Consider the following 24184-nt stretch of genomic DNA (forward strand, 5'->3'; position numbering starts at 1 on the left):
AAGGAAATTCAAAAACAGATGAGAAATAAAGTAATTAACATCTATCAGTCTAGAAAAAGTTACAGTCATTTCTAAAGCTTTTGGACTCCATCAAACGACAGTGAGCGCCATAATCTACAATTGAAAAAAAAATGGAACAGTGGCGAACGTTACCAGGATTTACTGGCCTAAAAAAATATTATATATAATATATATCTCTTATATATATTATATATAAGAGAAGAGCGACGACTCATCCAGAAGGTCACAAAGGAACCCAGGACACCATCTAAAGAACTGCAGGCATCCCTTGCCTCAGGTTAGGTAAGTGTTCATGACTCAACAATAAGGAGGAGACTGTGCAAAATCCATGGCATCAATGGCAGAGTTCAAAGGCGAAAACCACTGCTGAGGCACAGCAAAAAAAAAACATCTGAATAATTCCCAAGACGTTTGGGAGAATATTGTATGGACTGACAAGACAAAAGTTGCACTTGTTGGAGGGAGTGTGTCTCGTTATATCAGGCGTAAATGTAACAGCATTTCAGAAAAAAAGAACATCTAACCAACAGTCAACGGCGCGGAAATGTGAATTTGTGAATAGCAATCTGCATATTGGTAAGGGTTCCTTGTACACATACTGCACAGATACTGCACACAATAACAAAAGATGCCCCATAAGAATCTGTTACAGCACCAGTTGAGCTTCAGAGAGGCAGCCTGAGCAGTATTATACAACCCCAATTCCAATGAAGTTGGGACGTTGTGTTAAGCATAAATAAAAACAGAATACAATGATTTGCAAATCATGTTCAACCTATATTTAATTGATTACACTACAAAGACAAGATATTTAATGTTCATACTGATAAACACTGTTCCAAGTGCTTGAGGACTCGGCATCTTTTTGCACAATTGTCAAAAAAATAAATAAATGTACCGGCATTACCAGATAACTAGCAACCCTTTACTGCTCAGTGGTGGTGTAGGTGGAATTCTTTCCCATTCTTCCTCGATGTACAGGTTCAGCTGTTCAACAGTCCGGGGTCTCCGATGTCGTATTTTACGCTTCATAACGCGCCACACATTTTCAATGGGAGACAGTTCTGGACTGCAGGCAGGCCAGTCTAGTACCCCGCACTCTTTTACCACAAAGCCACGGTGTTGTAACACGTGCAGAATGTGGTTTGGCATTGTCTTGCTGAAATAAGCAGGGGCGTTCATGAAAAAGACATTGCTTGGATGGCAGCATATATTTCTCCAAAACCTGTATGTACCTTTCAGCATTAACCTCGCCCCATCTTTGGATGTGAATGACTGAGCAATTCAGGGAAGCTCCTTTTATACCCAATCATGGCACCCACCTTTTCCCAATTAGCCTGTTCACTTGTGGGATGTTCCAAACAGGTGTTTGATGAGCATTCCTCAACTTTCTCAGTCTTTTTTGCCACCTGTCCCAGCTTTTTTGGAACGTGCTGCAGCCATAAAATTCTAAGTTAATGATTATTTGCTAAAAACAATAACGTTTGTCAGTTTGAACATTAAATATCTTGTCTTTGTAGTATATTCAATTAAATATAGGTTGAACATGATTTGGAAATCATTGTATTCTGTTTTTATTTATGTTTAACACAACGTTCCAACTTCATTGGAATTGGGGTTGTATTTCCTTGCACAAGGGCACAATGACAGTTCTCGGGAAGTATAGGGCACTCTTAATCCTTAAACCTCGTCCCTAAATTGATTCGCTCCATCAATGCCTACAGATGAAGCAACTTGGAGTACTTCGCAATAGCAGTGTATTGTGTGTGCGTGTGCGTTTAAGTCATCCAAGCACAATCATTCTTCTTGATGGGAAGCTCTCATCCAGAAAGCACACGGCTCACACTATATGAAAGAACTAAAATGTGTTTTAATTGTTGTACCTCTCTCTCCACAACCCGCGCTTCTCCTCTCGCTCTCCTCCCTCCTGTGCATATTTACACAAGTGGAAGACGGAGAGAAAAAGTCAACGTGTAATTAAGACACATTACTTTGATTGTTTTCTCTGTAGATTATGGTGGGGGCGCGATGTGATTGGATGAGAGGAGGAAGAGGGGAGGAGGGGGATGCGCTGAATGCTGCGTGTGGGGGACCCCCTGCCATGATTTGGGATTGTGTTTCTAGCAGGGCCTAATGTTTTGTTTACAGAGTGTTAATAATGCCTAATTAATAATCCCACCAATCTGACAGCATGAGCGAGGGGAGAGGAAAGAGAAAACGGCTCAACTGACCATCAACACAGTCCCTAACCCAGTTTACGCCCTGAAAACAAGGGGGAGAAAATCCACAGTACTTCTTCGCACTTTCTGCATATACACGGAATAAATGCAACCTAAAAATAACACGACAACAGCTTTATCTAACCAAAATTTAAATACCAAAAACAAAATGTCCAACTAAGAAAAAAATGCAGATGTTATTTCACTTTTGTCAAGGACTATAAAAATACAATTATAAATATGTGGTACCAACTTAATGTACCCATCTGAAAGGTCTATAAATGGTTTATAAATGGGTTATTAACACTTAATACACAAATACATTTTAAAAATAAAAAGAATAATGATTTGTACTTTGTTTGCCAAAAAGTGGTCCCACCAGTTTTAAATGGTAATAGCTCATTATGAAATAATGATACACAAGCGAAAGTCATACAAATAGGATTACACTTATAAACGGTAACAAAGTGGTTTGAACTTGACAAATAGTGAGCCCACACTTGTTGCTAAAAAGAGGTGGAGTGTTAATTCACGAGTTCATGACGTTACGGTTGACTAATGTATTATTACCTGATATAAGGGTACTCTTGTTAGCATGTGTTAGTAGCTCCTTATTAAATAATAATAATACACTTCACCAAGAGTACAATTATAAGTGGTAACTTTACAGTCTCAGCAGTGACCGTACAGCCAAATAGTGAGCCCACACTTGGTGATGAAAAAGGTGTTCATTTAAAGTAAGTTACCAAGCGTATATGGCATTATTATTACCCACTTTATAAATAATGAAAATACCTTTTATAGGACTACAGTTGTCAAGCATGTGGTTCCTAATAAATTGTTATATTGCTTGCTATATCAGCATTTCTCAAAGGTCAATCCATGGCTACCCCTGCTGTTAATGAAATGTAAATTAGTTTTAAGGTAGTGTGGTAGATATGATAGGACATTGAAAAAATTGAAAAGTTGCATATGTCAAGCTTGGTCACAGGTAGAATTTGGTGAAAAAGTCTTGAACGTGGTCAATGTTTTTGTTGCAGAGTGCTGAGGTGGGACTGTGAACTGGACGTTTCGGCGTTAGAAGCCCATTTCGACGTTGTCATGTGTGCAGACTGGTAGGTACACACACACACACATTCATCTTCACTTTGGGTTGACAGTTCTTGCGCGGCCCCCCCACCAGGACCAGGACCTTCCCCCTCCGCGGGTCCACCTCACACATTCACATGCGCACTTACGTATGTACGTGCGCTCCGTTGGCCGCCTGCCTCCATTTTACACTAAATTGCTTCGTTTTCACGCTCCATGTCCTGGCAAATGGATGACTTAGGCAAATTGCAAATAATTGCGTCTGGACAAGGGAGCGGGTGCAGTAAGATGAAGAAGGAGTTTGAAGGGTGGATGCGAGGAGGAGGAGAAGGGGAGGAGATTGAAACGGAGCGATGGGCGATAATGTAAACATCACAAATTAACGAGTCTGTTTTTGAAAGGTAGATCTGGTGGCAAATGCAATCTTAAGCTCTGTGTACAAACGCATGTGTGAGTGTATGCCCCGATCTTATTTAAGATGCAATACAATGTCCTACAATATAACATGACGTGATATTGTGTGATACACATACATGATGCGATACAATACGATCTGATTCGATACGATACGATGTATTTGAATACGAGGTCGATGTGATTCCCTACGATGCGATGCGATACTATACAGTGTAATTTAGTGTAATATGTGTACTATGATGCATTTAGATGTGATGCAGTGTGAAAGAATACGATCAATTAAAGGCAGATGCGATGCGATTCCATGCAATGGTAAGATGCAATTGGATGCGATGTGATTCGATGTAATACAATGGAATATGACATACTATGACGTAATGCGATTGATAGGCCAATACGATGCAGTGGTCGATACGGTGTGATGATACGAGGCAGTAAAATATGTGATACGCTAATACAATACATGATTTTGAATGTGATTCGAGGTTAATACGATGTGATAACGCATAATACAATGCAATAGTTACAAAGTAATATAATGTTATACGAGACAAGGGCGTTATGCGTTGATACGATGTGATATGATCGGACATTTTAAATATAATATTTTAGCTCATAGAAACGCTTTGAAATGAAAAGAATAAACTGTTGGAAGTATATTAATACAATTTCATGGAAGAAATTTTAGAATTTAGGTTGTAAATGTCAGTGGTTCTCATCATGTTTAGGTCTGCAAAGGTCTTGCTGTCCCTGACCACTCACCACTGGTCTAGACCAGGGATTTCCAACCTTTATGGAGCAAATGCACACACTTTACAACTGGAAAATCTCACAGCACACCAACAAACAAAAATTACAAAATGTAGGTACATAGTGATGACTGTATGTACTTCCTGCCATCTCATAGAGGAGCATTTATTTGTTCTGTCTGTCACTATGCCTCACTGGCATAAATAGAAGAACAAAGTAAATGAATAATAATATCTTGTAAATGAATAATTTAAAAAATGTGATAATTTCCCACGCCACACCTGAAGATGGCTCATGGCACACTAGTGTGCCACGGCACACAGGTTGGGAATCACTGGTCTAGACAGACAGAAAGAACACTTTCTGTATTCGCGTACGTTAAGTGCAGCATTAGCCAATGCTGTTATTGTAATGTCACTGTCCTTCCAGGTAATAGTCATCTCCAAAACCCCACAAAGCCAAAGAGGACGGATGGCTTGATGGAGGATATTTTACATTTACGTGCAATCAGGCGAGAAAGGAATCAATTACATGTAAAGTTCTCACATCGAGGACGAGCATCATGCTTTTCCTCGTGTGTGTGTGTGTGTGTGGGGGGGGGGGGTCACTTTCTGCTAGCTCCATCCTTGAACGGTCGTGAGATAATTGCAGTGGCGCCTGTTGAAGAGTGACGGCTGACCGATTAATGGGCACGTCATTGTGATGATCACCTGAGAAAAGGTCAACAACGCGCCATCCACTTTGATTAATTACGTCTCCAACTGTGAACAGTGAGAGTGTGCGTGCGTAGTAGCATAACGGCGAGTGTATTACTGCTTCATTTTGTTGTAATGTCATTGGATATCCCCCACTGTCTTTCCTTTGCTTGGACAAAAGAAGAGCTCTCAAGTCTGACTATTGTTTTTACTCATGTTGTTAACAGTGGAAATGTCCTACCTCCCCGACCAGTCCTCACAATAAATTAGGGCGATTTTGCGCTTAAAATAATGTAGTTTCTATGAGAAAAAACCCTCCTATTTTACAGCTATTTGAATTTTTTTCTTGACATTTGTTCATTTAACGTTTATTTAAATTTCGAGGAACCATTTTAATGTCAACAAAATGCAAACAAACTGAACATCATTTAAGAATAGTTGAAGCTGGGTGGTTTATAGCACGGTTGTCAAACGTATTTGTCACTGGCCACATTGTAGTTTTGGTTTCCCTCAGAGGGCCGTTATGACTGTGCAATCATAGAAATGTTAGTCATCTCATCATATTTATAAATACATATAACAATGATGGGTAATGAGTTTTGATATCAGAAATCACTGAAAATAGGTTGTTCAACTGTTCTACGTATTTTAACATGGAGTTTGGTAACAAAAATACTGGCAATCGGTCAACATTATGAAACCTGAAGACAATTTGCAATTTAGCAAAAAACATTAAATAGATCCACGCGATTTTGCCGAAGCGGGCCACATGAAATGATGTGGCGGGCTCGGTCTGGCCCTCGGGCCGCAAGTTTGACATCTGTGCTTCGTAGCACTGTAGAGGGCGCTTAACCACAGTGCTATGCCATATTTATCCTCAATTCACAGCAAAATTACCATAGTGATTGATACAGTAGTATCTGCAGTAGAAGCTCTTCAACACAAATAATACTTTTAAAGCTAAAATATCAGCATTATTATTAACTATGAATTTTCAAGTTTACAAAGAAAAAGTAAAACAAATAGTATATTGCGCTTCATGATTCTGGGTGCTCTAATACATGTTAGGCACTGTAGATTTAGTTGACGAATGTCATATAGATACAACCCCAATTCCAATGAAGTTGGGACGTTGTGTTAAACATAAATAAAAACAGAATACAATGATTTGCCTCGCCCCATTTTGGCTTGTGAATGACTGAGCAATTCAAGGAAGCTCCTTTAATACCCAAGCATGGCACCCACCTGTTCCCAAATAGCCTGTTCACCTGTGGGATGTTCCAAACAGGTGCTTGATGAGCATTCCTCAACTTTCGCAGTTTTTTTTTTTGCCACCTGTCCCAGCTTTTTTGGAACGTGTTGCCACCAAGAAATTCTAATTTGCTAAAAACAAGAACATGTGTCAGTTTGAACATTAAATATATTGTCTTTGTGGTGTATACAATTAAATATAGGTTGAACATGATTTGCAAATCATCGTATTCTGTTTTTATTTATGTTTAACACAACGTCCAAACTTCATTGGAATTGGGGTTGTAAAATTTGATGTTTGACCGACCATACAGTGTGGTGCAAGATTATTTATTAAACCCTCCATTCTTTATCCAAACGGCATTTCGATTAATTCAAACTCTAGTGTTTTAATTTTTTTGTGGCCAAAAATTCAGAGCAGCATGGCCTCCATGTTTGACGTTTTAATGTTTTTAGAGCGCGATGGGATTGTGAATGGGCTCGTTCCTTGTGGTGTTGCACAGATTGTGTTGCACCCATGATTGAATGGGTGTGTGCGTGCATGTGAGACTGAGGCATTCCTACAGTGGGGATGTGGGTGGCACCGAATTCTTGGCTCTGGAATTTGGCCAGCTGGATCCTCTCAAAAATCCGACCATGTGTAGACACTGAGATAAAACCCTGAGCCGACGTTTGCTACACTATGTTAGTAAACTACAAAACAGAAGTATTGGGACACCACTTCATAACTGGAAGCCAAAAAGTAATTATAGCTGCATCCGGCACGGGGTGACTTGAAACTGTGCGGGGTACAATCAAATCTCAGGAATATCAAGGGAATGTGGAATAAAATATGCTGCCCAGTGTCAGAAAGCTTGGTTGAGGGCAGGGGTCACCAACATGGTGCCTGCAGGCTGGAAACACACTCCCTCATTGATGAACTAAATGATGTCATTTGTTCCCTCCAGAACATGACAAATATAGCCATCCATATAGGCACACACCCCTTTCGTGCACTTTGACCATGACCGCCTTGTGTGTGCGCGTGTGTGTGTGTGTGTCCTGGCGCTGGAGGTCAGCATGAGACAATAGGGTGGTCTTAAAGGGCGAGGCCTCTCAATTTGAGAGTCCAGGAATGGAATGAAACACTGACACCTGTGACACCTCATTGCTGTGCACACTGGCCACTTGTAGAAGTGATGTCACAAATATCCATTCTTTCCTCATAAGATTTTCAATCACTTTAATATCAGTTTTTGTTAATTGTTTTTTTTCCTCCCTACAATATATATTTTTTAAAGATGTAATTGACTCATTTTGTCTGTTGGCCTCTCAGTGACACCCTGTCCTTCCCCTGCACTTGTGTGTGTGTGTGTGTGTGTGTGTGTGTGTCTGTGTGGATGTGGATGTTAAAGCCACTGCCTCCGCCCAACCAGCTCACTTCCTTGTTGTTCCTCGCCGCCCGCTCTTCCTCTCCGAGTGGATACGCGTGGCAAACTAAACCAAACACAAACTTCTCACCTTTCAAGGCAAATAAACCTCACACCCCCGTCGACCCCGGCAAGAATAATAAACTCGATTTAACTAGAACTTGCGCACATCCTGGTTTCACTTAAGAGCTGTGGGTGAGTAGCCCGATGTGTATTTTGAATATATGCAGTGTATATATTCCTGGTTGTATATACATGATGCAAATTAGAGTAACATTTCAACAAAAGGAATTACACTTTTTGTAGGTCCAGATTGCAGCTGCATGCTCCAGTTGGATGTGCAGGATTATGCCAAATCTCTATTGTTGCATTTTAGTCAAATTAATCATATCTCATCTGGCATAATGACCACACACACCATTTTAGCAGAAGGGTGGTGCCACTTTGATGATCTAAGTTCATTTCAGTTGTTTTATGAATATTCATGTGAATACTTCAATCGGTATTTTACCTTTTTCTAGCATTTCCAGTACTTATATATTTTAAGGTCTTTGAACACACTTATAAAACAATACAAACACATTGAAAGACGTTTTGTATGTGGAGAGAGAGAAAGCGCAATGGATAACACAAAAATATTGTACAAACATTATAAAAAAACAGTAAAAACTGTTATAACGCGGCGGCGGATTACTGTATTTAATTTAAAAGTTATTGTAGGGTATTATAAGACCTTTCTACTGAAGTAACGTTTTCCAAAATGATTAACTATTTCTAAAAATTCAATAGAATTAAAAAAAAAAATCATTATTAGCTTTTTGGCTGAGCGAAATCTCCTTATACTGTGGCATCCATTTCGACTTGCACTACCAAATATGTTTCCCTGTCCTATAATGGGCGACTTCCATGTTTCTTTCAATTCAAACTGTTTGAATCCAAACCATGCGTATCTCTACGCCCACATATTGTGTACGTATGTGCACGTTTTCGGTCCGTTCTTCATTCCTCTCAGTGCCTCGATAACGGGCCGGCTCCAATACACACTCAGCACCCCGGTCGTAAACTCATGCAAATTGTTTTTTGCCTTCCTGCTGTTGTCTCGCGAGTTTATTTGTCAACAAAATAAAAATAAACATGACGCTGCCTTATCTGCAGCTGCCATCAGTACAATGCACACTGACCTCTCTCTCTCTCTCTCTTTTTCAGTTTGTTTCTCGACCAGTACAGAAGCAGCCTGGTTGATGCTATAAGGAGATTACTGCAACCCAACGTAAGTGTATGCGTGTGTGTCTGTGTCTGTGTGTGTGTGTGTCTACTGTATATATCTGTGCTTATCCCCCATTCCTCTAAATCACTTCCCCACTTTCCTCAATCATAATTAGGCCTGAGCACACATTAATAGTGTGACAGGATTAATATCATGTAATGCTTTAATGCTTTATGCACAGCTCTGATCTCTGTGGCTCTGCCTCCTGGCCTCCCCTTCATCATAAATCCCAGGCAACTTCTCCCTTTTGGCCCCGCGATAAGACCCCATGCTGCGACAGCCAAAGCAGATGGGGGAGTGTGTGTGTTCTGTTGGGAATAAAAGCAAAAGGCTGGAAGAGATAGGGTTGAGATTTCGCTTCATCTGAAAGAAGCAGGTCGCGTTTTAAGTACAGAGGCCAGGCTGGTGGAGGGAGTTTGTCAAAAGGAGATGAAAACGGCACTGATGAAACGAGAAGAAGGGAAGAGCGCCCGCACACTTGAAGGCGGGCGACAGCGAGAAATTGACGTGTGAATTGCACTTTAAAGCTGAAGGCTAACTGGAAGAGAAAACAGAAAAAGCTATTTCGCTTTTATTTTCAAGCATTTAAGCAACAATTAATGCTTGAATTACATGAAAATAGAATATCAGTTTTCAGTAATCGCACTTTTTAACAGTTGTTTTTGTATTCTTGTGGAATTGTGACCAAAAAGCAATCTCGTGTTATCAAACACATGATAGATTTTTTTCACATTATTTTGGGAGACCTAATTTTGGTGCAAAAGCAACACTGCACGTCACCAAATCAGGAATATCTGGCAGGTACTGAGTTTATACTACATGTAACAACGATCTCCCATAAGAATGAGACAAAGTTTTTTATGTTCTGATTAAACCTTGGTTGAATGTTATAGCCATAATTCCAAAAGGTACGTTTGTTGCCATCACCAAATCAGGAATTTCTTGCATGTACTGGCTGTATTTGACACGTGACAGCAACCTGCCATAAGATAAACATCCAAACATGGCTAAATTTTACAAAACTATACATTAAGTCTCCCAAAAGCATGTGGGAAAATGTTTTATGGTCTGATGAAATCAAGGTTGAGTTGTAGGGCCATAATTCCATAATTCCACAAGAAGCAGCTACCATGTATTTGTTACACGTATGTTCCAAAGTAATCAGATACCAAAAGCCATACCATACCATAAAACCAGGTGCAGTAACTGGGTACCTAGATAACCAGCGACCAATAAAAAAAAAAAAAAAAAAAAAAAAAAGCTTGCCGGTGGCACCAGAAACGTTTGTCGCAAAAACAACACTGCACATTGTCAAATCAGGAATTTCTGGCAAGTGCTGGCTCTATCCTACAGATGTGACGCCAATCTCCCATAAGATAAACATCCAAGCTTGGCTAAATTTAGCAAAAATATATATGAAATGTTGATAAGGGAAGCTAGTGGCAACACCACACTTTGGGCTTGTTTTTCTTCAGCTGGAACATGTGCTTTAGTCAAGTTGCAGGACTTATGAGCAATTGCAATCAGTCGATAAATATTTATCACAAGAAATAAACTGCAGTTGACGCATGCGGTTCCTTCCCCACTATCAGAATCAGAATCATCTTTATTTGCCAAGTATATCCCAAAAAACACACAAGGAATTTGTCTGCGGTAGTTGGAGCCGCTCTAGTACGACAACAGAAAGTCAATTGACAGAGAAAACTTTGGAGACATAAAGACATTGAGAAAAACACTCACCAGCTGTGAACCCGCTAGGCATGTGGTTTTTGCCATGGAAACTCATAATACCGGTAATAATAATCTCATAAATATCAAAAACAAAAGCAGTTCATAGAAACTTTGTCATGTTGTGCACCAACTCGCACAATATCATGTGCATGTTAGTTATTTAGAGATTTTTTTGTGTCGTCGTCCTTTGATATACTTTGTTCGATGCATAACGATGCATTCTTTTTGCTCACACAAACATAGTATTTTGATCATGTGCGCATGGAAAATAGAATAAATGTTTTTACAGTTGGATGTGGCACACCGCTGCGTTGTAACAATGGCGAGCTCTTGTGCCACCGTTGTCATACATCTGTGCGCTTCGTCTCGCTCTAATATAATCATATCTCCCTCTTTAATCCCGCCGAGATAATTCGGCAGCTAATATGATTTGAGCGGCGGCCATCAGACACAACATCACTGCCACGAAGAGCCTCGCCAAATATTTAATAATTTGCTAAGCTGATTAAACAATTAACAAAAGCCTGACTTCTCTCATGTAATGGCACTAATTTGTTGTTTGTGACAAAGGTGCTCCATCCGGGTGGCGAGATCCTCTTAATCAGATGATTAATGTCTGCGAGTATATGTGTGTTTTGTCTGTTTGATTTCCCGTTGGAAGCCCTTACAAATAGACCAGTGCATGTTTGGATTAAAAAAAAAAAGAAGAAGTCTGACAAAGTGAGTCACCCCGCTGTTTCCTGTGCTTTTGTGTTAATGTGTCTGTTTGTACGTGCTTGTCTCCGTGCTCCGTTTAATTAGAACAATAACAACACGATCAGCGTGAAATAAAACTCAAAGCTGGAGGATTTCAAAGAAACTTTGAACCTGTCGTTAATCCTCTTAGTACTTGCGGGACGTCTGGGGTGCGCGCGCACGTACACACAAACACGCTTTCTTCTTAACACACGTCTCACTCCTTGTGAGATTATTGAGACCCAATTTCATAGCCTGCGTGCGCGCGTTCATATTTCCACGGAGTTTGGAATTGTTTTGTTGTGGAACTAAAAGCACTGTGTGTATTCATGGCTGTGTTTTTGTGTGTTTATACTGTATGTGTGAAGTTACTGCTGACACTTTTATCGTCCGCCAGGGCGTGGCCTTTGTCTTCGCCCCACTTCGAGGTGACACCCTGCAGATGTTCTGTCAGCTGGCCCAGCAGGCTGGACTCCTGGTGGCCCAGCACCGGCAGTACGATGCTCAGGTGTGGGATGTGCATCTGAAGGTAAGACTTCAGTTTATGCTTTCACAACTGCTATCAACTCAAGTAAAATGTCACAGTCGAGTGCAGACCTCTAAGTTCAACAAAAAAAGCATTGGCACACCATACCGGTATTTGGTAGTTCCATAGCAGGCTACTACCTGGTACAAAGAAGGGACTGTGGCTTTTTAATTCGAAATTGGACTGTACCATTCATTAAATAGTGACAAAAATGGTGAAAAGTGTCAAATCTATTCCATGATAATAACCCTTTGTCTAGGTTGATGCCAACAGTTAATGGGTTATTCTTTGGCCAATGTACCACCCATTCATTATGGTTTGTTTTTGCGTAATCTCACGAACTAGTTGACTAACCTAAGGTAGGTATGATGTCATTTGCTTGATTTGTATTAGTAGGTACATGTTCATATCTAAATGACGATTAAGCCACCCAATCAGCCAAGCAACCCAAACCAACAACTAAACAACCAACCAAGTGTAACCCACCAACCAATTAATCAAAACAAAAACTGACTCATGTAAATCAACCAAAAAACAAAAAAAACAAATGTAACCCAACAGGCCAACCGGCCATCCAACCAACCCTAATCAAACAGTCAACCAACCAATCTTAGCACACTAACATAATCAGTTAATCAAACAACAAACGAATGTAACTCAACCAGCTAACCAAGGGGTAAAACAGCAAACCCAACCTATCAGCCAACCAACCCAACCCGCACAAATAACCAACAAAATGTAATCAACCAACCAACAAATCAACCCAACCAACCGTTGCAATACCAAACAACAATTAGGCAAACAATCCAACTGACTAACCAACCGTCCCCTCCAGCAACTGACCAACCCAACTCAATCAACACCACCAATCAGCCAACCAACAACAAAATCAACAAACCAAACATACCCGCCCACCCCAACTAATCAACCGACAATCACCTATTACCTACCCACACAACTCATTCAATGAACTAACCAACCAACTCCAAAGAACAAGATTGGAATACAGTTACAATTGATCCAGTTCAATAGAATATGAATGGCTGACTAAGATATAGTATTTTATTTTTTAGCATCATTTGAACATTGGTCTCGATTTTCAAGAAATCTTTTTGTCGAATGGCCCGGCGAAAAACCAGCGGCTTTAACCTGTCGCTCGGAGGGAGGCAGCCTCAGAAAGCACCTGAGTTAAAAGAAGCGGCGTCCCGCTGCGGACTCCATTCACGCACACGGCTCCGGAAGAAGTGGACAGCGAGGAGCGCTCCCAACTGGGCGAGCGCGTGGTCGCCAACACTGCTGGGACAATTGGACCGTAAACTGCATATTAAAGTGACTCACTCAGACCTCTTTGCTCATTAAGTGTTATTACAGAGTTGCTAAACCCTCAGCCCACATTCACGGGAAACTATTACTCTTAAGTACAAAGGTTATATATTATACCATTTTATCTTTGCATTTTACACTCACTTGAGTGAATTATGCACACTTGTACGATCTAATGAGACCCGGACAAGAGGTGTCTAAAAATGGTACCTTTACAAAATGTATCTTTCTCAGTTTTGATCTACAATGTTCCCATGCTATATCATGTTTTTAGTCTTTTTTTTTTTAATTATTTTTTTTTTAATGGGCTTTTGACAGTATACTTACTTTAATGTCCTCACATGTAGAAAAAGAGAGCCACAGTCACCAATGCATGTCTTAGCCACAATAAAATAAACACAGCTTGCACAGAAGCTGCTGTCAGCAACACCTCTCGCCTGGACACTCACACTCAGACTCCCCAAGATCACACGCCACCACATCAGGCTCCGCCTCTTAAAGGTACATTTACACAGACACATACAGATAGGTACAGTATTTTCAAAACTATATATTTTATGCTTGCAATTTGTTTTTTTGTGTTCAAATACGTACAATGAAGTATGTTTAATACGTTTAAGCTTGTTTTAATAAGTTTAAATCTTTTTAAAGCATGTGGAGGGGTAAAACTCTTTTTTTAAATGCTTTTATATAGTCCATTGCGCTTTTTCACCAATTGCGGGTAGATCTGAAACGAATCCCCCACAATAAACGGTGGTTCATTGTATTCATTAAACAAAATGCCAATGATTATAATGGTTGTTGCGGTTTCTAATATTTTGACCTTCTCATGTAGCTACGACTGTGTTTGAAAACACTCAGGAATAAACGGCATTGATCGGGATTACATCAATGGAGCCCATGGTTTAGCAGTGAGACGCACACGCATAGGGGTCAGGTGCTGCATGCAAATATGAGGACAACTTGGAGTGTCCCCCTCACATCTGAAGGTGATTAAATCTCCTCTGCTTATCTTCTGATAAACACACCAAAAGAGAGAGTCTGTGTGTGTGTGTGTGTGCGTGCGTGCGTGCGTGTGTGTGTGTGCGTGCGTGTGTATGTGTGATGTCTTTGTGTGTGCATGGCCCAGACTGACCATCGTAACACACATGGACACTGCTAAAAAAAAAAAAAAGAAAGAGTTATATCACCAGCTTGCACAGACCAGACATCACTTAGACGGCATATTGGAGAGACATGACACGCAAACACACCATGTGATGATATCACACCCAAACATGCAGGAGTAAAACACGCGCGCACACACACACACACATTCTCACACACAAACCAATGAGCAGCTGCTCCTCATTTGCACTACAGATTAGCTTTCCTCGACTTGATGTGTTTACTTGCAGTGGGAGGACCGAGAAATAAGAATATCACAACCTGCAGCGGAACACACACGCACACACACACACTGATTTGCATGTCACGTCGGCTTAAGACAATCAAAGAAAAAGAAAATGTTTCTTTCTGTGGGAAAACTGACACTAAAATGCATGTACAAGTCATACTGACAGCCCAAAAAAATTGATCAGGTGTGTGTTATTGCCTCACTTTCCCCAACTTTACCTTTTTTCCAACACATTTTCAACAAAAACAGCCTATATCACACAGTTGTGCTGCATCTGTAAAACATTAAAAAACACATTTAGGGTAATTGCATTTCAACATCATAATCCAGTGTAACAGTTTAGTGGAATATTGCACAAACACTTTCATTGGTAGGACTGTGCCGTTACCACAACAGTCAGAATCAACTAAAAATGTCTCCATAGGAGGTTAGGGGATTATTTCCAGAGCATTAATTCCCCCAGGGTCACCCCAGGATACATTGGAGTCATTTTGGATGTTATTTATTGCAAAAATTGTAATCCCTCAAGGGGAATTGCATTTCACAACCGCCATATTCTGTTTTTTTGTTTAATGTATAAAAGGTACAGGTCACATTTGTAGGTTGCCAAGTGGGATACAATATTGTCATCTCCAACGTTGCATTTTAAGTTAAAAAAGTGACTCCCCCCCGAAATGTAAGTGTGTGTGTGTGTATGCTGCGACAGGCAGACAGGGCTAGCGCGTTATCCTCTTATCCCCACTGTTGTGGAATAGAGAGGCAAGCAGCTGGAGGGACTGCAAGCAGCCTGATAATGCCAGCGTTATTTTCTAACCCACCATCTTAATCTTGTTACTCAAATGGTTGTGAAGAGCGAGTCATGAATTTTAATTTTTCTCTCCCTCCCTCCCTCACACACACACACACACACACACACACACACGAGTACATCCCCCCGTCTTTTGCACATGCATAAGCAGAAGTATCCTCCGCTGCCTCCCTGACTCACCAAACTTTAGCCTGCTCCCCCTTAGCGCCTCCATCTCCCTACATTTCCTCCATCACAGCATACTTCTTTATTCACACATTCTGGCGTCTCTGGCTGTATCCGTCTCCTCCCATTTTAACAAAGCAGTACCGTTTGGTGCAGTTTTGTTCACGTCTCCATTTTTTTTCCATCAAAAGTAAATGTGGCCCCTGTGCAGCGTTCCAGAAGAAATCTGATGACTCTCCAGCCACGGTGATTCTCAAGCAGCGTGCCGTGGCTCACTAGTTTCCTCTTGGAGATCATCAAGGATGCGGCGGCAAATTAAGCAATTCCACTTAATTTTTCTGAGAACCATTATTTGTTGATTACAAATATATCTTTGCTCATTTATCTATGCCAGGGTTGTAAAGTGACAAACAGAGCAATGAACTGCTCTTCCATTAGATGACAGAAGGTACACTAAGCCCGTGCATCCACCTGTTGCCATTCATACAAAAGAATAAGTCATGGCTTCCTGCAAATATATCAGCTTTGTATTCAGTTAAACAGACCCACATTCTACACGGATTAAGTGAATAAATTGAGATGCAATCATCATTTCATTATTCATACATTTTGTGACATTTTTGTTTGGTGGTGTGCTGTGAGATTTTTCTAATGTAAAATAGATGCCTTGGCTCCATAAAGATCGGGAAACGCTGCTCTAGAGTCGCCAAGTGAACTGCTTAGAGACTCCAAATAACCAAGTACCAAAATAACTGTGCCAAAATCACTAGCTACCTAAATAACCATGTTGCAAAGTGACCAGGTACCAAAATAACTGAGTACCAGTTAAAACAGGTAAAGCTAGGAACTGAGTACCTAAATAATTAGGTACCAATTAAAAGAGACAAAAAGAACAAGGTATGAAAGTAACCAGGAACAAAATTAACCCGCTACTAAAGTGAACTGGGTACCAAACGAAACAGGGACCAAAATAGGGAACAGTAGAACCAGGTGTGAAAATAATAATGGGGTACTGGAATAAAAAGGTACCTAAAAAAAAAAAAAAAAACTGTCCTGAGGTACAAAAGTAAGCAGGTACTGAAATCAACTGGGTAGTAAAATAACTGGGTATTGAAATAGCCAGGCAGCACGAACCAGGTGCAAAGACAATGACTGGGTGCATGGGAGAAAAAAAATAGGTACCGCAAAACAAGTGCTCAAGTAACCAGATACCAAAATAAGAAAGTCAGGAAAAATACAGGTACCAATATAAACAGGCCCTAGAATTAATTGGGTACCAGAATATCTGGGTATCAAAAGAACCAGGTACTGTAATTAAATAGCCAAGTACCTAAAAGGATCAAAAGAACATAGTGTGGAAAAAAAGACCAGGTAGCATAAAAAACAGGTAACAAAGTAACCTGGTACTAAAAGTAACTGGGCACCAGAGTAGCTGATAACCTTGATAACCAGGTACCAATATACGGAGGGGAAAAAAAAGGTGCAAAAATATCCATCCATCCAGTTTCTGTACCGCTTTCCCTCACTAGGGTCACGGGGGTGCCGGAGCCTATCCCAGCTATCTTTGGGCGAGAGGTACACTCTGAACTGGTCGGCAGCCAATCGCAGGGCACATATAAACAAACAACCATTCGCACTCACGTTCACAGCTACGGGCAATTTAGAGTTGTCAATTAACCTACCATGCATGTTTTTGGGATGTGGAAGGAAGCCGGAGTGCCCGGAGAATACCCACGCAGGCACGGGGGGGAGAACATGCAAACTCCACACAGGCGAGGCCGGGATTTGAACCCCAGTCCTCAGAAATTGTGAGGCAGATGTGCTAACCAGTACTCCACTGTGTCGCCCAAAAAATATCCAGGCACTTATTTAACCGGTGAGGTACCAAAATAACTGGCTGCTAAAGTCAGCTGGTACTGGAATTGACTAGGTACCGAAATAACTGGGTGTCTGACTAAAAATTTCAGGTACCAAAATAACCTGTATCATATCAGATTTTGGCCCCCTCCTCTCGGGGTACCAAATGTAGTCATACGATACTGTGGCCAGTTGAACTGAACAGTATGATTTGGTCGAAACATCTTTTCTTATAGAGACCCCAGACATTAGAGTGATCCCCCCTCCCAACTGAAGTCCCACCTTGTCCACTTAGTCCCTGGTGGGGCATGTGGAGATGTAGAAATGTGGGGGCCTCACAAGAGAGCCAGAGGGGGCACAAAAGCAGCAGCGAAAGTGGCACTAAAATAAATGACTTGCACCTTGGGAAGAAAAAACAAAGGAGAGAGATGGAGAGAAAAGGTTGAGGGGGCAGTGGGGAAGCGGTGGTTCAGGTTTGAGAGGCGATTTAGGCAGCCACCCATGAAGCTGATTAGGCAGCCTGCGATCAGGAGGAACAGCTTTGCTTGTTAAACTTTTCACCTCATCCAGCGCTCAGCCTCCCTCCCTCCTCCCTCACCTTTTTTCCTTCCCTTCCGTCCCCGCTCCCTCCGTCTTGCATCGCCTCGTTCGCTCCTTCTGCCCAATAGCGTTTCAATGTGAATGTTGCTTAACATAGCACCGAACATAGCGCCCTTTGGGGTTGGGGGGAGGGGGGGGGGGTATTACAGGCAGCTGCCCTCCACGCCCATGCGCCCCTTGGGCCACTGGCTCGCCCTCTTCTTCCTCCTTGTCTTTTTAAAGGAGGGAGGGTCACAGGCTCAAAAACCAGCCGGTGCCTGGGGGGGAGATAACGCACATGAAGGGCAATTGAGGAGGGGGATTTTGCTGTCAAAGAAGCCAGCTACCGAAATAACTAAGTCGAAAATGAACTGGGTAAAACCTGGGTAAAGAAGAGAATAAACCAGGTACAAAAATAACCTCGTCCAAATTGAACCAGGTATTCAGAATAACTGTGTATCTACTGCAGGTAAGCTGGGAGCTAACAAGAACCAAGTGCCAAAATAACCACATACAAAACTATCCAGGCACCAACATAACTGGGTACTGAATAAAGCAGGTTCTGAAATAACCCGATACAAAAGTAAACCGATGCCACAATAAGTACATACCAAAAAATACATGTATGTTTCAAAGTAATCAACTACCAAAGTTAGTGGATAAAACCATGTAACTGGGTACCTAAATAACCAGGTACCAATAAAAGTGTACATAAGGAACCGGCTATGAATATACTTAATATAAACCGGGTTATAAAATAACAATGTTCAGAATTTAGAGTACAATTTTTCTTGCAATATTTTATGTCTGTAAAATGAATGCAAATGCTAAATAGCATCTACCTGTATGTTGCAGTGCTTTAACGCTTTAAGCAACAGCTTGAACATGAACACAAATGTGCAGCAACTCATGTAGACAGACAATATAACAGTAATCACAGTCGTACATTATCCTCTGCGAAGAACAACTGATAGTGTCGCACTGATGATCCGAGGAGTTGAGACATCTCAATGAACAGTATATCCTTCCGTCTGTCTTATATTGATGGCCATTCAATTGATGCAGTGTGACAAAACTGTTTAATTCTTTTAATTCTGTTTAATTATATTATATATATATATATATATATATATATATATATATATATATATATATATATATATAATATGATGGAGAGTGCTATTTTTTCCTCATTAAATTAATCTTTTTTGTTTTTTGGGGGGGAAGACTTGAACGGATTAATGCCATTTCCATGTATTTCAATAGGAAAAGATGATTTGAGTTACAAGGGTTTTGAGTAGCGAGCGTAGTCACGGAACGAAGTAAACTCCTATCTCAAGGCACCACTGTAAACTGACGACAGTGTGTTCCTGTTCCTCTGTGCTTTGTCCATGTTCAGATGCTGCAAGAAGGCAGAGAAGCGTACGACGAGAACATCCACTACCCGCTGCTCCTCACGCTGACCAAAGGAGCGCAAGCTCAGTAAAGCAACCAAGTACGGACTCGGCTTTACACGTCGGTGGTGGTGATAGCGGTGGTGTGAGCCTTAGCATATTATCAACACTGTGATCCGCTCGTGATCCGAGTGAGGATCGATATCGTCACGCGTCCTTCTTTTGGAGTCAACATATCTGTGAAGGATACTATGTGGCACTAAAGCTCTACTGTATAGCGCTCAGCAAATTTGGACTTTTTGACCCTTTTAAACGTTCTGGCCATCATCACCTCCCAATGGGCCATAAGCCAGTTCATGAATCAGTCACATTAGTACCGGGCTACTGAACACAGTAGTTCCATGGTGTAGAACCCCATAGCATAATGACATCATACATTTGCCCTTTTTTTAAACTAGAATAGGTCCACAATGTAAAAACTCGCTAGTATTGTAATAAAAGTCCTGAACCTATAACGTAAAAATTGTACTATTGCCCTTATCATTACATTACGTAACTGGCCTCAATAAGATACAATTAAAAACTAAAGTGATATAATTATGGGCTCAGTTATTACATTGGCAAATATTTTTTGTCATGGCCAATAATGTAATAAGTTATCACGTTATTGGCCAAAAGTTATTACATTACAGGTTCAGGACTTTTATTACCTTATTGGCCAGTTATTAAATTATGGGCCTATTACATTTTAAAAAGGGCAAATGTATTACGTTATGGACCGTTATTACATTATGGGCTGTTATTACATTATGGGCTTCTCCTACACATGGGACAAGGCACAAGTCACAACAACAACACACTCATTGCCACAGCGCTGTTTTTGTTAGCTGTCAGTGTGCCTGATTTCGTCTTTAAAAAAATATATTTTGTATTTTTCCCAAAGGTTTACAAAACAAATTTGTAGTAAACCAAAGCCACAGATGGCCCTGTAACTCTTAAAAGAAAAGGGGAATCATATCGTCACTGTCGGGTGGAAACATCTTATGTCCAAATTTGGTCAATTTCATGTTTTTTCACATCTCGATACTATTAGTCAAGCCTCCACGTGGGTCTGTCATTTTTCCAAACTATTAACCAATCCAAAGTATTGGAAATGGCTTGCTCTCTTTCATACTGCAATGTTAGAGGCTCAACAAACATGAAAACTGAAAAGTAATGGTTTTGGAGATGTGAGGAGCCTGTTTTTTATAATGTACCTATATCAAATTAGATTATAAAATTGGCTAAAATAATACTTTTTCTCAAGTGTTGATTTTCAATAACCGAAAATGCAGTTAACATGTAGATGTAGAAAACTAGATGTGCTTTTAAAAAATATCTTTGTTTGTATGTGGACTTGACACTTGCTTCTAGCCATGCTTATGTTTACCCATTGCAAAAAGTAGTTGACATAAATGCATATTAGTTATTGAATTTATTGCATGTAGTAAAACTATTTTTCCTTCTATAACTTTGAGTGAGACATTATGAATGACTCCTTCCTATTCCAAATGACTAGTTTTTGGGCTCCATAATTCACTGTGATCCACAGCTGACCGGAGTCCATGAAGGCCACAACATTAGGTACACATGCAGAATCACACAACAAGAGCTGTGTGAATTTTTATTTTATTTTATTTTTTTTTACACAACCAAAAGTAGTTCTCTTTCATATTAAAAAGTATTTTATGGAATTTTTCACAGATACCATGTTGAGTGAGTAAAAGAGTAAAAATACAAATAACTCCCCAGGGCCAAGTATCGAACCACTGAACTTCCATTTATTGTGGGGACATGTTCTAGACCCACCCATGAGAGATGAAAATCTGTGAGACCAGATTAAAAAAAACAAACATTTTCTTTCATAGTTTTACTTTTACCCCTGCCACAGGCTTTAAACACATTTAAATTTATTAAAACACTTTTGAAAGTATTACTTTGTACCTGTTGTCATTCTCTTGTCAAGAAATGGGAAACTATCATATAACATCACTTTAAGGAAACAAAAGGAAGACACTCGCTCGCACAATTCTCCAAATAAGAGGTTCAGCATGCTTGCTACAAGCTCTTTATTAGTTCCTCCTCACTGTAAAACTGTCACATAAATCAAAAGAGAATTAAACATCAAAATGTTCAACCAAAACACATACATAATTTTATCTGACAAATGTCCACGAGCTTAATGCTAACATATTATGTGAAAGACCAGAGAAGATCGAATTTAAATTAGCATAGATGTTAAAAAAACATGGACAGAATCTGGGCAAATATTTATGGGAAAATAGAAAAAGAAAATATAAATATATATATTTATATATATATATATATTATTCCTATTGAGACGGCAACTAATTTTAATAATTGATTAATCTGTGCCTGTTCAATTAACAAATGAATCTGATTTTTAAAAAAGCTTACAAATTTCCATCACTTTATTAAAAAACAGTACATTATTTCTAATTCACAGTGCAGAAAATGCACAAACATATATTGTTTACGATTCAGTTGCTGGCTTGATCCATAACATGAAAATAGGCAAAAATGTTGGTAAATGTTTTCCAAATGTCTTATTTAAGGAAATTAAGGCGATTGCAGTCTGCTTTACTATTATAATACATATTTTATTAATGTTTACTGTTGTAAGGCTGTAATTCCGAATTGGACAATTTCAAGTCAAGCAAGGTCTCAAAACGATTATCCATTAATTTGATAATCGATTAGTTGTCAATTAATCATTGCACCTCTGGTTTTTTTATTAACATTTTTGTTTGGAAACAATAGAAAAGTAACCAAACTATTTTTGACCCCACAACTCAGAATTCTATGCCAACTGACAAACAGATACAAAAACACAAACCAAAACTGAGTTTTTGTTGTTGCTACCTTTGTTTGGCCTTGGCGGAGCTCTGCGCTCTGCCACATAGCATGACCTTGTGGTTCTATACTGTATACTATCTGGTGATTATATAGCATTGCTAAAATAGCACGTCTCACGGTGGCCGAAGACGTTTGCACAATATTGATGCAACCGCGGTCACAACGAATCATTTGGCCTCGCTCCCCCCTCGCTAATCCAGATGAATTCCAACACAATGACCATATTGCTAATATTTGTTCCCCTTTTCACACGTCGCAAACGCCGCTCGGGGTCGAGTCCAAGCTGCTTTCCCAGCCTTGCACAGTGGAGGATAATATCATGTCGCAATCCTCCAACGTGATGACGTCAAGCAATTTCTGGATTATTCTGGCATTATTTGTTTTTGTTTGTGTGTGTGTGTGTGTGTGTCATTTATGGGTTATGTATGCAACCGTGAAACTTGAAACGCTGTAACCGTTGAAGTCGAACGCCGATGAGGTCGTACAAAAATTGTAACATTAATGACATCTCGTGTCTGGCCTTCATTGTTGACAATATTATATTAACAGGGGGTTAACTTATTTTGACATTCATATGATGGTTTACGAAAGGTTTTCTGATGATGACAGTTTGACCCTGAAACGTTATTTACCATTTCTCTGATTTCCTTTGAGGAAAAATTGTTCTAAAGTCCGAAATCCTGCTTCTGACTGTAGAAGTTTCACTGTATTTTCGATATCCCCTTTAGTGTGGTGGCCTTCTATACAAGTTTTGGGTGTTATTTACCTTGAGTTCACTGTTGTTAATCAGCGCAATATCATTTTAGCCAATTAACAAAAATAAATAACACATTTTGAGACAATGGGACTTTTCTTTCCTCTCGATTTACACATTTACGCCCCACCGTTCGTCATTGCGGAGCGACGTTCCTCTGGCAAAGGCGGCGTGTCGACACCTCGCGTGTGTTCTTTCTGTCGAGAGTTAAGGCATTAAATGCTTACAGATGTAATGAAGTTTCCTCGGGCTCCCCGATTGGCTGCGGTCTGCGTTTCAAACACAATGGCCTCCTGCAGGCTAAGCTGGTGCCAGACAAGCTAACACGCTCACACACACAAACACGCACACACATATCAAGCCCAGTCAACCGTCTTCCCCTCCTCGGGAATAAAAGAGAGAGGGATAAAGAAGGGAGGGAGTGCTGCTAATCCTGCAGCTTCACTCTTCTGTTTATCAGTGAGGAGGAGGAAGGAGGGAAGGTTGTCAGAGAGGGAGGGACTACACTGAGGCCTCCTGATCTGTCTTTTGATATTTTAAAGAGCTCCGCGTTCTCCTCCCCTGCACTCGTCTCTGGACAGGATTGAATGAACAAGGGAGCAAAGAGAGAGAAGACCGAGGGAGGAAAGTGCAAAAATGGCGAGACTAGATCGAAGCAGCGTTCTTTAGACAAATAAATAAATAAGAGTGAAAGCAGGTGATTGAGTGGCCGAGCGAGTGATCGAACGCAGGGTGGACAAAAAGAGAGACAGAGTGCTCCCCGACTCGACACAAGGGCCCCATTAACTTGACCACTTGCCCTTTGCGCACAAAGGCAGGGCCGGCCCACCGCCACTCCCACCCAATTATCCACGATTAGGCTCAGTGCACTGTGTCAAGATG

General features: G+C 40.4%; 1 protein-coding gene across 5 annotated transcripts in view; it reads left to right on the top strand.

Annotated features, from left to right (window-relative positions):
* The window catches only part of camkmt (calmodulin-lysine N-methyltransferase), a 130576-nt gene extending 107186 nt beyond the window's left edge, over nt 1–23390 (top strand). For 3 of the 5 annotated variants that reach the window (XM_061689649.1, XM_061689650.1, XM_061689647.1), the window contains 4 exons: nt 3281–3355; nt 9058–9121; nt 11982–12113; nt 19638–23390. In XM_061689649.1, coding sequence (XP_061545633.1) covers nt 3281–3355; nt 9058–9121; nt 11982–12113; nt 19638–19724 — 358 coding nt within the window. In that variant the 3' untranslated portion in view covers nt 19725–23390. Of the gene's footprint in view, nt 1–3280; nt 3356–9057; nt 9122–11981; nt 12114–14268; nt 14423–19637 lie in introns of those variants that run through there. The other 2 variants (XR_009769416.1, XM_061689648.1) reach the window with 2 other exon arrangements.
* The last annotated feature ends 794 nt before the right edge of the window (nt 23391–24184 follow it).

Source organism: Phycodurus eques, chromosome 11 (assembly GCF_024500275.1).
Source record: "Phycodurus eques isolate BA_2022a chromosome 11, UOR_Pequ_1.1, whole genome shotgun sequence".
Taxonomy (NCBI): domain Eukaryota; kingdom Metazoa; phylum Chordata; class Actinopteri; order Syngnathiformes; family Syngnathidae; genus Phycodurus; species Phycodurus eques.